We start from the raw sequence: 17,062 nt of genomic DNA, 5'->3' as shown, positions 1-17,062 counted from the left end.
GGCGAAGGTCAGCGAGTAGTCTGGCCGCCTCCCTACCCGCCACGGCCCGATCGAAGACCCTTCTCATCTCCTCGGAGAGTGTCTGGAAAGAGGTGCAGCATGGGTCCTGGTTCGCCCACACCGCCGTTCCCCAAAGAGCCGCTTTGCCTGATAGCAGTGTGAGTACGAATGCTACCATAGACTGTTCACGGTTGAAGGTCCGTGGCTGCAACGAGAATTGCATGGAACATCTCGTAAGAAAAGCTCTGCAATAGTCAGGATCACCTGAATAACCCTCTGGTGTCGGTAGCCGTGGCTCTAGCTGGGAATCCGGCTCTGGCGGGGCGGGTTGAACTGCCGGTGTAGGTGGCGCAGCGAGACCCCTCAGATGTTGTAATTGTTGGGTCAGCTGGGATACCTGCGTCACAAGGGCTTGTACTGCCTGACCTGTGCTGGAGATGTTCTCCTCTTGTTGATCCATTCTCGTGATACTGCGGGAAATGAATTCGGTCAGACTCGTTGAACTCGCTGCATCCATGGTCTGGTCAGATCGTTCTGTGACAATACAGAGGCGGATGCAAGATGCAAGCAACGATGGTTTAATGAATACAGTTTACAGCAGCAACAGGACAGACTGACTGTACTCAGACGGAATCCGACCCAGGGACTAGGGCGCATCTTCCGATGATAGCGTGCTGAGAAATCCAGGGGAGTGTGTCCGGATGTGTAGGAGGGAGCACAGCAGATAATCCACACAAGGGCGGTGAGAGATGAGTACGGACACACGACACAAACTCAGAGAAGTAACATCGATCTGACAACAAGAAACACTGGTTACAGAACATATAAAGGGAAGATAAGTGATTCCAGCTGGCACAGACAATCAGGCCGAGATTGGGAACCACGCCCACACAAACACGGGAGAGAGAGAGAGAGAGAGAGAGAGGGAGGCAGTGGATTCATGAACCGTGACACATAGGGGGTTTAAAGTGTGTGTGTGTCTCAGTCACCAGATCTCAACCCAATTGAAAAATTATGGGAGATTCTGCAGGGCATGCGACAGCATTTTCCACCACCATAAACAAAACACCAAATTTCTCGTGGAAGAATGGTGTACACTTGTAGAATCAATGCCACGGTGCATTGAAGCTGTTCTTGCAGCTCGTGGTTGCCCTATCAGACATTTGGTGTTTCCTTTATTTTGTCAGTAACCTGTACATTACTGTTGAATTTATTAATGTTAATAAATGAGTTATTAAAAATGATTATAATGACTAGCCATTAGTTCCCATTGTTTACCATATGTGTCAAAGATGAATGCCTACTATATATAGAGCAGAGAAAACTGAGTACCCCTCTGTGAGTCTTCGTAATACACCAGAATCTGTTAGTGCCGAACAGAGAGCAAAAATCTGGACGTCTCACTATTAGACAAACAATACATTCAAGCTTAAAGTTATGGTGGGTACTTCAAACTTCATGTTTCAATTAACGACTAGTCTTGCCAACAACAGCAAGAAAACACACATTTTGTGTGATTTAAGATTCAATTAGGCTTCTTTGGTGAATGATGATGATGACGAAACATTAAAACCAAGATTGTGATCTGGCTGGCATCGGCTTCAGGCACACGGCACAAGATTGTGATCTGGCTGGCATCGGCTTCAGGCACACGGCACAAGATTGTGATCTGGCTGGCATCGGCTTCAGGCACACGGCACAAGATTGACAACATACTATTTAAATGTTTTACATTGAACCTTTATTTAACTAGGCAAGAAGATTAAGAATAAATTGTTATTAACAATGACCCCGGCAAAACCCCGGACGACGCTAGGGCCAATTGTGTTCCATCCTATGGAACTCCTAATCACAGCTGGATGTGATACAGCCCGGAATCGAACATCTGCTCTTCCATGACATAGACTGACCAGGTGAAAGTTATGATCCCTTATTGATTTCCCCTGTTAAATCCACTTCAAACAGTGTAGATGAAGGGGAGGAGACAGGTATTTTTTTTACTGCAATGGGCTAAATCAGGGTCACAAACAGTGTTTCTTGGTAGTCTTAAACAAATCTACTTTGAAACAAAATTATACACCTCACACACATGGTTATGGGCTTTAAAAAAATACACCTGTACCATGTCAGATATAGAGTTGAAATGTATTAAGTGTTCTGTTTGCAGCCCAATATTGCGCTTTATATACATCACAGAAGACTGAAATTTAACAAAATTGTTTGACATAGAAACACTTCAAATAATGTTTAATTATGAAATTATAAAAAATACATTCCACCCATGAGTCACTAGATCATTTGACTGCAGGAATTAAGGAGGATTTTTAAGCCTTGAGATTATTGAGGCATGGATTGTGTACAAGTATGTGTGCCATTCAGAGGGTGAATGGGCTTGACAAAACATGTAAGCGTGTTTGTATGGTAGAAGGTGCCAGGTACACCGGTTTAACTGTGTCAAAAACTGCAACGCTGATAGGTTTTTCAAACAGTTTCCTGTGTGTGTCAAGAATGGTCCATCACCCAAAGCATATTCAGCCAACTTGACACAACTGTGGGAAGCATTGGAGTCAACATGGGTTAGCGTCCCTGTGGAACGCTTTCGAAACCTTGTAGAGTCCATGCCCCAACGAATCGAGGCTGTTCTGAGAGTAAACGGTGCATTCGAAAAGCATTAGGACCCCTTTTACTTTTTCCACATTGTGTTACATTACAGCCTTATTCTAGAATGGATTAAAACATTTTTTTACCTCATCAATCTACACATAAACAGGTTTTTAGAAATGTTGGCAAATGTATAAAAATGTATTTAAAATCAATAAATGAAATATCACATTTACTCAGTACTTTGTTGAAGCACTGTTGGCAGCGATTACAGCCTTGAATCTTCTTAGGTATGACGCTAGAAGCTTGGCACACCTGTATTTGGGAAGTTTCTCCCATTCTTCTCTGCAGATCCTCTCAAACTCTGTCATTTTGGATGAGGAGGACATGTAATGACATTCAGAGACTTGTCCTGAAGCCACTCCCGTGTTTCTCTTTGCTGTGTGCTTTGGGTCGTTGTTCTGTTGGAAGGTGACCCTTCACCCCAGTCTAAGGTCCTGAACACTCTGTAACAGGTTTTCATCAAGGATCTCTGTACTTTGCTCCGTTCCTCATCAATCTACACACAATACCCCATAATGTCAAAGTGAAAACAGGTTTATAGAAATTTTTGCAAATGCATTAAAACTAAAAAACAGAAATACCTTATTTAAGTATTCAGACCGTTTGCTATGAGACTCGAAATAGAACTCAGGTGTATCCTGTTTTTATTGATCATCATTCAGACGATGTTTTTACAACTTGATTGGAGTCCACCTGTGGTAAATTCAATTGATTGGACATGATTTGGAAAGGCACACACCTGTCTATATAAGGTCCCACAGTTAACAGTGCATGTCAGAGCAAAAACCAAGCCATGAGGTCGAAGGAATTGTCCGTAGACCTCTGAGACAGGATTGTGTCGAGGCACAGATCTGGGGAAGAGTACCAAAACAATTCTGCAGCATTGAAGGTCCCCAAGAACACAGTGGCCTCCATCATTATTAAATGGAAGAAGTTTGGAACCACCAAGACTCTTCCTAGAGCTGGTCGCCTGGCCAAACTGAGCAATCAGGGGAGAAGGGCCTTGGTCAAGGAGGTGACCAAGAACCCAATGGTCACTCAGAGTTCCTCGGTCGAGATGGGAAAACCTTCCAGAAGGACTCTGCAGCACTCTACCAATCAGGCATTTATGGTAGAGTGGCCAGACAGAATCCACTCCTAAGTAAAAGGCACATGACAGCCTGCTTGGTGTTTGCCAAAAGGCACCTAAAGACTCTCACATGCTGACCAGACTGGACACATCGCGTGCGGGAGCGTTGCAAAATTAAATTTAGAAATCCATGTTATTCAATTATTGCACCCACACTGCTCGCGCACGCCAACGAGCGTCTGCATTGCCAAGGGCTAAAACAGAACTCCTTTCTATTTCTGACGCAGATCGCGCTGAATGTCCTGCCTCTCCCATCTCCTCATTGGTTTATAAAAGCAGGTACTCACGTGCCATCTCCTCATTGGTTATACCCACGTGGGTGATTGAAAGACTAAATGTTTTGCCGGTAGTCATGGTAATACTATGAAAGTTTAGATGCCAATCACCATATAAGTTCAAAGATGATAAAGCCTGGAAGGAGGAGAGATGACTAGAAACGATTCGATTGGCCGTTTTATGTAAAATAACAACTCAATGTTTATATCTCAGGACAAATTAGCTAGCAACAGCAAGCTAGCTAAATAGTACAAATTAGCTAGAAAGTGAAAGCTAACTAGCTAAATTGCCATACATGTTTAATGCTTTTCGACCTATCCCCAAATTAATGTCATTGGTTCAGGGTTTGTTTTGATATTTTAACCTGCGTGTCGTGATTGCGTTTGGTGTAGGGGGACAAAATAAGTCTCTGAATGTCCTTGAGTGGCCCAGACAGAGCCCGGACTATAGTACATATTGGTCATATAGTATATAGAGTACATATAGGTCATATATATATATATATATATATATAAATAAATAAATGTAGGGCTCTCCAATTCTGTTCCTGGAGAACTACCTACGTCCTGTAGATTTTCATACCAACTCTAATCTAGTGCAGCTGATTCTAATAATTAGCTGATTGATAAACCCTAATCAGGTTAGTTATAAGTGGGGTTGGAGTGAAAACCTACAGGAACAGGTTTGGAGAGCCATGGGTCATAGGGAAGACAATTAGGGAGAAAACTCTTTAGCTGGTGGTGGCAATGAGAGAGCAGTTTCCCAACTCCCCTCCATGAGAATGTTTTACGAGGGTCGCAACTCACAAGTGTGAAACCCGAAAGGGGAAAATACATATTTTTCAAACATATTCCAATAGGCTACATTATACCATTTTATTTTATATTTATACCTTTGCTTATTCGATCTAGTTACTAATGTAGGCCTACGGTATTGCATCTAATTCTTGTCTCAAAGACATCTAATCTGTGCTTCAGAACCAAAAACTTGCACGTCTTAACACTTACTATACAATGAGAAGGACTATATGACTTTTTCCATCTTCAGAATGGTGACTCGGGATATAATTGTCATCCATTCAGGAGAGTACGTCTTGGTGTGTGACAGGATGTGTGAGAAGCCCAGTTTCTTATACAGGGCCACTGCAGAAGTCTGGGTGGAACTGGTTTCCAGGACGACCTTAGAGAACCCTCGCTCTTTACAAAAGTCAATAACGGTCTGGGTCATCCTGGAACCGAGTCCTGTCCGACGACACTTCGTCGATACAATCATCCTGAATAGTTCACCGCTCATCTCCCCGTCTCTTCCGCCCACCACCTTTTTGGCCACAACGGCCACCATACCTAAAATCTCAACCCAGCCGTTGACCTCAGTCTCAGCCACCCAGAAGCAGTTGTCGGGGTGGCTCAGGTAGCATCCTGGAATGTCCTGCATGTCCGTGCGCAGCCTCTCTCTGACGAAGCCAGCGTACAGTTGGCTGCAGCAGTAGTAGACCAGACCTACCCAGGCTCCAGCCGACAGCAAGGCCCAGAGAGTAGACCCACCTCCCAGCATGTACCCAGCCATAGAAAGGAACAGGGCGACGCCCACATTGACAGGGTTGCTAATGGCGTTGTAGAACGAAGGGTTGATGTGCTCCAAGATGCCATCACAGAACAGGGTTAACACAGCATCCTTGTCGGAGGGCCTGTATCGTCGGACCACCAAATGCACTATTGGGAGGAAATATTTCATATGATTAGACATCTCCATAAGGTGTAGTTACAAACTGTGGAATGTTCCACAGTATTATACCATACTATAGTACTATACTATATTGAATGAATTCAATGAAAATGTATGGAAATAAAAACACAGTAACAAAAGTTGTGGGTAGACTTCAATTCTCCAAACAATACAGTTCTCATTGTAACCTATATATCTATCTGGTGCCTTATTCTAAATGTATTTACTGTTACTAAACAACATACAATGTATAATGCTGATAGGGTAATTGACTACAAAGTCACCATCATTCAAATATATTTTGCATGTTAAGCTCGTTATTACAATTTCATGTTCACATATGTAATACCAATGTCAAATCCACTAGGCCACTACATGCATTTCAAACGTGTAATACCAATGTCATATCGACCCACTAGTAGGTCAGGGCTGGAGTTAAGTGCAGACTAGAGTTTTTAGAATGAACATCTGACTCCTTCCGAGTTGCTATGCAGTCGATACTTCAAAATGTAAATTCTTAAACCTTTACCATGTACCTATGTTTGTCTTCTGTTCCTGTGTGCCTTTCCTTGTTTGCAGAAATCCATATATTTGTTATAAAACCTTATAATAAAACGTCAAATACAACCATCAACTGTTACTAATTGCTGCTGCTCTAAAATGGCAACTCGGGAATGCGCATGTGCCAACTGAATCGCAACAAGGAAAGAGTCGGTGGTTGTATTTTATTAACGTTTTATTAAAACGTATCGGTTTCAAAACAAAGCACGCAACAACAGAGGACAAACATGGGTACACGGATTGTGAAGTATTGACTGCATAGTGACTCGAACGATTCGTTTGAAAACGCTATAGTCTGCGCTCAACTCCGTGGATTAAATAATTATGGAGTTGAGATCCTTGGCATCGGCTGAGCAAGAACGTCTCAATATGAGGGTACATCATCAGCATAATTAACATGTCTGATGTAGGCCTAGTTGACTAAACTCACTGCTCAAAACTGAAACGTCACTCACAAAAAAACACCCTTACTTTTTGAGATTGTCTGTGTACTTCCAGCCTTCTGTTCCAATTCCAGCCTTTGTGACTACGGATTAAATATAGGCTAAATTCAACAACTGCAGAAAGGATACAACGTAACGTTAAAAAGGCGTAGGCTCTGGAAAAAGTAATTTTTCAATAACGAAACCTTACACAACTTCGTTTATGTCCGTGCAAAGTCCACACTGCAAGTTGACCCAGTCAAATCTGCTTCAAATTCAAGTTAAAATAAAATACTACAAAATATTCCAGAGTAGGCTACATTAACGTTACAATAAAGATTTTGATAATAAAAACATAACTTGCATAAAAGGTAGGCTCCACGCGAGTCCCAATAACCATTCAATGCAAACGTTCCTCTACCCATGGCGTTCCCTCAAATTTAGTCATGTGATTCCATTGTGGTAAAGTCATTATTCTATAGTTGTGGTAATGAGTAGGTCGAAGGCAGACTTAACTACCGAAACAATACTAATAATAATACAATTATTTAATATACATACATATATTAATAATACTATATTATTATTATTACTATTATACTGGTATGAATAGGCAGTGGTGTAAAGTACTTAAGTTAAACCACTTTAAAGTACTACTTAAATCGTTTTTTGGGGTATCTGTACTTTACTTTATTATTTATATTTTTGATTACTTTTACTTTTACTTTTACTTCAGTACATTCCTAAATAAAATAATGTACTTTTTACTCCATATATTTTCCCTGACACCCAAAAGTACTTGTTACATTTTGAATGCTTAGCAGGACAAGAAAACGGTTAAATTCACACACTTATCAAGAGAACATCCCTGGTCATCCCCAATGCCTCTGATCTGGCAGACTCACTAAACACACATGCTTTGTTTGTAAATGATGTCTGAGTGTTGGAGTGTGCCTCTGGCTATCCGTAAATTGAAAAAACAAGACAATTGTGGCGTCTGGTTTGCTTAATATAAGGAATGTTTTATTATTCATACTTTAACTTTTGATACTTAAGTGTATTTTAGCAATTACATTTACTTTTGATACTTAAGTATATTTAAACCAAATACTTTTAGACTTCTACTCAACTAGAATTTTACTGGGTGACTTTTACTTGAGTCATTTTCTATTAAGGTAGCGAAACTTTTACTCAAGTATGACAAGTCAGTACTTTTTCCTCCACTGCTATTTTATGAAAATACAAACAACAATTTCAGAGATTTTACTGAGTTACACATCATATAAGGAAAACAGTCAATTTGAATGAATTCATTATCGCCTAATCTATGGATTTCACATGTGTAACAAGTGCGCGGAGAGTCGGGAAGCAAGTTCAGGGAGTGAGTGTTTTAATAAATAAACGTAACATAATACAAACCAAGAAACTCAAACACACGGCCATGAAACACTAAAACAATAACGCGTGGAGAAGGAACCAAAGGGAGTGACATATATATGGCAGGTAATCAAGGATGTGTTGGAGTCCTGATGGTGACAGGCATGCGCCATAACGAGCAGCCTGGTGACCTAGAGAACGGAGAGGGAGCACACGTGACAACATAAATGGGATTACAGATATGCATCTGTTGGTCACATGCCTTTAAAAAAGGTAGGGGCATGGATCAGAAAACCTGTCAGTATCTGGTGTGACCACCATTTGCCTCATGCAGCGTGACACATCTCCTTCCTATAGAGTTGATCAGGCTGCTGATTGTGACCTGTAGAATGTTGTCCTTCTCCTCTTCTATGTCTGTACGAAGTTGCTGGATATTGGCGGGAACTGGAACATGCTGTTGTACATATTGATCCGGAGCATCCCAAACGTGCTCAATGGGTGACATGTCAGCTGAGTACGCAGGCTATGGAAGAAATGGGATATTTTTAGCTTCCAGGAATTGTGTACAGATCCTTGCGACATGGGGTCATGCATCATCATGGTGAAACATGAGGTGATGGCGGTGGATGAATGGCACGACAATGGGCCTCAGGTTCCCGCCACGTTATCTCTGTGCATTCAAATTGCCATCGATAAAATGCAATTGTGTTCGTTGTCCGTAGCTTATGCCTGCCCATACCATAACCCCACCGCCACCATGGGGCCCTCTGTTCACAACGTTGACATCAGCAAACCACTCACCCACACAACGCCATACACGCTGTCTGCCATCTGCCCGGTACAGTTGAAACCGGGCCTCATCCGTGAAGAGCACACTTCTTCAGCGGCCATCGAAAGTGAGCATTTTCCCACTGAAGTCGATTATGATGCTGAACTGCAGTCAAGTCAAGACTCTGGTGAGGACGACGAGTACACAGATGAGCTTCCCTGAGCCGGTTTATGACAATTTGTTCAGAAATGCTTTGGTTGTGCAAACCCATAGTTTCATCAGCTGTCCGGGTGGCTGGTCTCAGAAGATCCCACAGGTGAAGAAGCTGGATGTGGATGTCCTGGGCTGGCATGGTTACACATGGTCTGCGTTTATGAGGCCAGTTGGACGTACTTCCAAATTCTCTAAAACAATGTTGGAGGCGGCTTATGGTAGAGAAATAAATATTACATTATCTGGCAACAGCTCTAGTGGACATTCCTGCAGTCAATATGCCAATTGCACGCTCTCTCAAAGCTTGAGACATTGTTGTGTGACAAAATTGCACATTTTATTGTACCCAACACAAGACGCACCTGTGTAATGATCATGCTGTTTAATCAGCTTCTTGATATGCCACACCTGTCAGGTGGATGGATTATCTTGACAAGGCGAAATGCTCACTAACAGGGAAGTTACACATTTTAGCACAACATTTGAGAGAAATAAGCTTTTGGTGCGTATTGAACATTTCTGGGATCTTTAATTTCTGCTCATGAATTATTTGCCCAACACTTCACATTTATATTTTTATTCAGTGTAGGAACATTCTTATTTCAAACACTGCATAGCCTATCAAGAAATTGGATACTTCATTACCACCTCTCATTTCTTTACATAATAAATTAAATGACTTATAGGCAATAAGGGAGATAACTATAAAAGTGGCATTGCTTACATTATGGGGCTAATGCACATGGTTAGACGCACAAAGGGAACATTGTCATTCATGGTAAAGGGAACATTGTTATTCATGGTAAAAGGTATGGCTATCTATTCTATCTATTTACCTATATCTCACCGGCTTTAGGACCCAGGTGCACAACCGTTTCCAGACACTGGTTGATGTGATAGCTTATTCTCATCATTCAATATCTCATATCAACGAACAAAACGCCGCAGTTTCCAAAGACAAGAGAGAGGGAAACTTGTTGCGGATAGAGATCTAGTCAATGATACCGAGGACAATCGCTTGGGTCGGTGTACAGCCTTCTCAACAGCTGTCAGGAGCTTCGATCTGCGTCTCCATCTGCATCCTCGGTGAATTCCTCCACGGGTGCGCCGCCAAGGCAGGAGACTCGCCGCTCGTTTCGCGGTTGTGAAGTACCACCGGAGACACCATGAGCCAGAGGTTTACCGTGACCGCCTTTTCCAAGAGCGACAGCGGCCGTAACGTGTCAGACATCCAGGGCGAGGTGAACCAACTGTTCGAGGGAGATGAACCCACTCCGAGCTCTTCAAACAAAGAGGTGTCTTTCAATACGGAGGTAGTAGTCGTGCAAGGTAGGATGCGCGCTTCTACTGTATAGTATCCTATGCTGGGCATCATGTTAACGCCTGGATGGTTGCTGGGTGCCACCATAGTGTCTGTGAACAGATGTGTGTGACATGAATTTTAAATTTGCCAAATTTTCCATTTGCCAAACAGCCTAATAGGAATAATTGCTATCTAGCCACAGGTGCAGTGCGCAAAATGTCAATCGAAATGCCATTTTCTAGATGTGTTACGTTTTTTTGTTTTTAAGTTCATTTAAATGACGGACATGACAGACAGAACATATATTTTTTTATATATTTTTATAATGAAGTGGCTTTATAACTAGCAAATAACCAATCCAATCACATCAATCATTTACACGCTATTATTATGGAACATTGTTTGTCGCACATTAGTGATTAGTTGGAATATTGTGCTTTTGTCTAGGAGCTATGGTGTCATTGCATGTTCAGTCACAGCAGCTAACCCTTGCAGCAAGACAAGCATACACTACTGTCTGAGACTCCATGAGTGTGCATTAATCTTACTGAGACTGTCTGGATGCCGGACAGGTGTATGGCAATTCAATACATATCATTACCATACAAACCCCTCCCACCTAAAGCTTGAAACGAATAAACCCTTAGTTTCTAAAGAACTGTTGATGGTATTACATTTAGCCACATTGTTCCTTAATCATTCTAGCAGTTCACTCTTACTGCATGTAGGCAATATTCTATAGACTGAGAAGAAATGCAATACATCATGTTCAGTTCATAATAAAAACATTCAGAACAGGTCAATAGTGGTCATACAGGGTTTATCATAGGGGCTGGTTCAGTGTAAACATTTAGCATACAGATGACAGTTCTGCTAATTCTATTTTCATTGCTCATTTATCACTTCCCGAGGGTGAATTCAATCGAATCCACCTGTGTGTGTGTGTGTGTGTGTGTGTGTGTGTGTGTGGCATATACCTTTTCCCTGAAGTCAATTCATTTTAGAAAGATTTTTGGTACTCTACGTGAGTGGTTCCCAAACTCTGGGGCGCGCCTGAGGGGTTGGCTGGGGGGGCGGGGCAGTCCCCCCTCTCCCAATATTTGTGTATGTACCAGTCAAAGGTTTGGACACACCTACTCATTCCAGGGTTTTTTCTTTATTTTGACTATTTTCTACATCAAAACTATGAAATAACACATATGGAATAATGTAGTAACCAAAAAAGTGTTAAAAAAATCTAAATATATTTTATTTGAGATTCTTCAAAGTAGCCACCCTTTATCTTGATGACAGTTTTGCACACTCTTGGCATTCTCTCAACCAGCTTCATGAGGAATGCTTTTCCAACTGTCTTGAAGGAGTTCCTACATATGCTGAGCACTTGTTGGCTGCTTTTCCTTCACTCTGTGGTCCATCTCATCCCAAACCCAAACCCAAACCCAAACCCAAACCCAAACCCAAACCCAAACCCATCCCAATTGGGTTGAGTTCGGGTGATTGTGGCCTTCTGATGCAGCACCATCACTCTCCTTCTTGGTCCTTACACAGCCTGGAGGTGTGTTTTGGGTCATTGTCCTGTTGAAAAACAAATGATAGTCCCACTAAGCGCAAACCCATGGGATGGCGTATCGCTGCAGAATGCTGGTTAGGTGTGCCTTGAATTGTAAGTAAATCACAGTGTCACCAGCAAAGCACCCCCACACCATCACACCTCCTCCTCCATGCATCACGGTGGGAACCACACATGCGTAGATCATCCGTTCACCAACTCTGTAACACAGTAACACAGTGGTTGGAACCAAAAATCTCAAATTTGTGCTTATCAGACCAGACGACAGAGTTCCACCGGTCTAATGTCCATTGCTCGTGTTTCTTGGCCCAAGCAAGTCTCTTATTCTTATTGGTGTCCTTTAGTGGTGGTTTCTTTACAGCAATTTCATTCACGCAGTCTCCTCTGAACAGTTGATGTTGAGAAGTGTCTCTTACTTGAACTATGTGAAGCATTTATTTGGGCTACAATCTGAGGTGCAGTTAACTCTAATGAATTTATCCTCTGCAGCAGAGGTAACTCTGGGTTTTCCTTTCCTGTGGCGGTCCTCATGAGAGACAGTTTCATCATGGTGGTTTTTGCGACTGCACTTGAAGATACTTTCAAAGTTCTTGAAATGTTCCATATTTACTGGCCTTCATGTCTTAAAGTAATGATGGACTGTCATTTATTTTTCCTTATTTGAGCTGTTTTTGCCATAATATAGAAACATCTCAAATTAATTTTGATTTGATTAACACTTTTTTTGTTTGCTACATGATGCCATATGTGTTATTTCATTGTTTTGATGTCTTCACTATTATTCTACGATGTAGAAAATAGTCAAAATAAAGAAAATCCTTGAATGACTTGTACTGTATATACAAAGGTATGTGGACACCACTTCAAATTAGTGGATTTGGCTATTTCAGCCACACCCATTGCTGACAGGTGTATAAAATCGTACACACAGCCATGTAATCTCCAGAGACAATCATTGGCAGTAGAATGGCCTTACTGAAGAGTGACTTTCAACATGGCACCATACTAGGATGCCACCTCTCCAACAATTCAGTTCATCAAATTTCTGCCCTGCTTGAGTTGCCCTGGCAACTGTAGGTGCCGTTATTGTGAAGTGGAAACGTCTAGGAGCAGCAACGGCTAAGCCGTGAAGTGGCAGGCCACAGAAGCTCACAGAACTGGACCGTCAAGTGCTGAAGCATGTAGCGCGTAAAAATCATCTGTCCTTGGTTGCAATACTCACTACTGAGTTCCAAACTTCCTCTAGAAGCAACATCAGCACAAGAGCTGTTCCCCGGGAGCTTCCTGAAATGGGTTTCCATAGCCGAGCAGCCGCACACAAGCCTAAGATCACCATGCGCAATGCCAAGCATCGGCTGGTTTGGTATAAAGCTCGCCACCATTGGACTCACGCTTCACCATCTGGTAGTCCGACGGACAAATGGCTAAATGTATAGAATTGCAGGAAAAAAGCTTTACAGACTAACAAATGTGTTACAAGTTGACATCCCAAGCCATTGTAAAGTCTTAATACCATACTAATGATAGCTAATTATCAGGTTTCAGGAGGACTGGTGAATGGGAGCATGATTCAATCAAACCAGTTTATGCAGTAGGCAGGTAGACCTATCTGTTTTATTTGTCTACTGACTGCATACACGGGTTTCTTCTTAAAACTGGAATCATAAATCTGTGAGGAGAAAGTCTACCTAACACATGTAGAGAAGGGGTTCCCAAACTCTTTCACTCAGGCCCCCCTTCCAGCATTGGGGAACATCTCGCGCCCCCCCATGTCTATTTCTATGGGCACAAGCACTGTTCATGACACAAACTGTTCACACCACTCTTGTTGGTGGAGAGAAAATTGTCCAGGTTTAAAGCTTAAGGGTGGCAGGTAGTCTAGCGATTAAGCGCATTGGGCCTTTAACCGAAAGGTCATTGCTTCAAATCCCTGAGCCGACTTGGTGAAAAACCGGTCGATGAGCAAGGCACTTAACCCTAGTCGCTCTGCATAAGAGTGTCTGCAAAATGACTGAAATGTACATGTAGTCCCAGTGAATCAAACACATTAGCCTATTTTCTGACTCTCAAAGTCTCATATATTTTGTTTAATCTTCAAATGCACATTTTAAAGCTGTGGCGTAATAACATTGGCAGCGTCAGAGGGGTTGGGTTAAATGCGGAAGACACATTTCAGTTGAAATGCATTCAGTTGTACAACTGACTAGGTATCCCCCCTTTCCATTTGAAATTTGATTAAATCCATCCCCTTGTTTTCCCATTACACCAACTAAAGCCTCCTGTCCTTTGCGTTGGCACCTGACCTGCTCCAAGCTGTCAGCCGCTTAAAGATATTGGAGGAGCGGGAACACTATGGTTATATATGGGACAGCTACTTCTGACAGGTTGCCACAGTTAACGTCTGGAGATGTGAGTAATGAAAGTCGTCCATTACCTATTCCACTATGTCACCGGTGCCACCAAGGGCCAATACTTATATCCCCTACTTTGTGAAATTAGTATGGAAAATGCCTTCTCAGCACTTCTCAGTTTTCACTTTGCAAAATAAATACTGTTGCATGTATCAATCACTCTCTTGGCCAGAGCCTGCATTACAAGTAGGAACAAATCTTGCCATCTCCTCGTTTTCCCCTGGAAAGGAGAAACTTCTTCACAGAGGGACTCCCTTAGTCGCCAGGAGACACAGCAGTTGCACAGCCTTGTGGAGGCTCTTGTCTCTGGATCAACGATAACAGTTTCCATGGCTACCGCACCTTTTTCATTCTCATAGTACATTACAAATGGCTTTGCAGTGAGTGAGGAAAAAACAAGTGCTATATGCTGTATAGAAACAAGCTTTCTTTCATATTACATTGATCTGGTGATTATTTGAATGTCTTTCAATGTTTCAGTAAGAATATTACCTCCCAGAGCGAGCTCCAGGGGCTGTTCCACTCAGACTGCTCCAGGGGCTGTTCCACTCAGACTGCTCCAGGGGCCACTCAGACTGCTCCAGGGGCCACTCAGACTGCTCCAGGGGCCACTCAGACTGCTCCAGGGGCCACTCAGACTGCTCCAGGGGCTGTTCCACTCAGACTGCTCCAGGGGTTGTTCCACTCAGACTTCCTGGATGTCCAACCTCAGATCAATAGTATTACCTTGCTTAGGAATGAATCATTTACACTGTTGGATACAGGTAAAGAGAACCATGGTTTTTGTGTGAACAAAGACACCTCATCGTTCCAACTAAATGAATGGATGCGAATAACAGCAAATATGTTGAATGTAGAAAAGTACACATTTGTTTAGATGAGAAAATGGATAAATAACATTCGTCAAGTGGAGGTGTCTCAATAGGTCTCAGCCTTTTGCGTCATTTAAGTGGTTTGATTGCAAGTTTTAATTGGTTGACTGTATCTGTTGACTGAAACGTTAGTTTGAAGTTCAGTGTAAAACATTGCAGAGCGAACACAAGAATTTCAGTATGAAGCAATTGTACACGGGAGAGAGTGGGTTTTAACTTTTTAAGCACAGCTGTGCTGCGGTCGTAGGTACGAGGCGAAGGTCTTGTTGCTAATGTTGCTGTGTGTGTGTGGGTGGGTGGGTGGGTGTATGCATGCTAGTGTACAAATAAAAAAAAATCACCATACAGTTGTGGATCCCAAATGGCCAGGTGTGTGATTCTGCGAAAGTCATTGACACAGTGTTAGCTCAGTTCTGTTATGACATCCAGGCACAGTGAAGACCTTCAGTTTTATGACTTAGTGGTGCTATATATATATATTCCCTCCCTGTGATCCTGTTTCTATCGATCCAAAGTGTGTGTATGTGTGAGAAAGACAGCTCACACCATGTGATTTGATTCTCCGCAGGTGGAGCTCCATTGTCCTTGACCTTGCAGAGTTGCGGATCTTTCTATTGGATTGGGTAGGGGTGTGTATCGCCTTGCAGTCAACCTTACCTTGGACCACAAGGACATTTGTGAACTTGTGGAGCTGTTCATCTTGATGACGTTATTTTTGACATAGCCCTGGAACACAACAGAATTGACAGCGTATTCCCTGTCCTGATACGCTCCATTCTACAACCCATAGAGAAATCCTAGTGCCGTATTCTGTTGCAATATACTATAGTAAATCACCTCTAGGAGGACCTTGTTTGATTTGTAACATCCTCACCCGTGTGGTCTAATTTACCCAAAATGACGTTGAATCTTTGTTAATATCTTCGTATTACCAGTGCCTTTTGGAAAGTATTCAGACCCCTTTTACTTTCTCCACATTTTGTTACGTTACAGCCTTATTCTGAAATGGATTAAATAAAACATTTCCTCTGCAATCTACACACAATACCCCATAATGATAATTGTTTATGTTTTGCAAATTTATGTACAGAGTGTGTGTATATATATATTAAAATACCTTATTTAGATAAGTATTCAGACTCTTTGCTATGAGACTCGAAATGGAGCTCAGGTGCATCCTGTTTCTATTGATCATCCTCGAGATGTTTCTACAACTTGACTGGAGTCTACCTGTGGTCAATTAAATTGAGTGGATATGATTTGGAAAGGCACACACCTGTCTATATAAGGGCCCACAGTTGACAGTGCATGTCAGAGCAAAAACCAAGCTATGAGGTCGAAGGAATTGTCCGTAGAGCTCAGAGACAGGATTGTGTCGAGGCACAAATCTGGGTAAGGGTACCAAAACATTTCTGCAGCATTGAAGGTCCCCAAGAACACAGTGGCCACCATAATTTTTAAATGGAATAAGTTTGGAACCACCAGAAGCCAATCCTCAGTAAAAGCCACATGACAGCCCGCTTGGAGTCGGCCAAAAGGCACCTAAAGACTCTCAGACCATGAGAAACAAGATTCTCTGGTCTGATGAAACCAAGATTGAACTCTTTGGCCTGAATGCCAAGTCTCACATCTGGAGGAAACCTGGCACCATCCCTAAGGTGAAAAAATGGTAGTGCAGCATGATGCTGTGGGGATGATGTTTCAGCGGCTGGGACTGGGAGACTAATCAGGATCGAGGGAAAGATGAACAGAGCAAAGTACAGAGAGATC

At 42.3% G+C, this 17,062-nt stretch overlaps 1 protein-coding gene across 1 annotated transcript; it reads right to left on the bottom strand.

The window, feature by feature from the left end:
- Nucleotides 1-1,724: 1,724 nt before the first annotated feature.
- nat8l2 (N-acetyltransferase 8-like 2) lies at nucleotides 1,725-7,227 on the bottom strand. The gene is made up of 2 exons (XM_020482284.2): nucleotides 6,827-7,227; nucleotides 1,725-5,781 (listed from the first exon to the last, which is right to left on the bottom strand). Coding segments are annotated over exons 1-2 (690 nt in total). The 5' UTR covers nucleotides 6,828-7,227; the 3' UTR covers nucleotides 1,725-5,092.
- Between the last annotated feature and the right edge of the window lie 9,835 nt (nucleotides 7,228-17,062).

The sequence above is a fragment of the Oncorhynchus kisutch genome, linkage group LG5 (genome assembly GCF_002021735.2).
Source record: "Oncorhynchus kisutch isolate 150728-3 linkage group LG5, Okis_V2, whole genome shotgun sequence".
NCBI lineage: Eukaryota > Metazoa > Chordata > Actinopteri > Salmoniformes > Salmonidae > Oncorhynchus > Oncorhynchus kisutch.
This window is presented reverse-complemented; position numbering and strand designations above follow the sequence as displayed.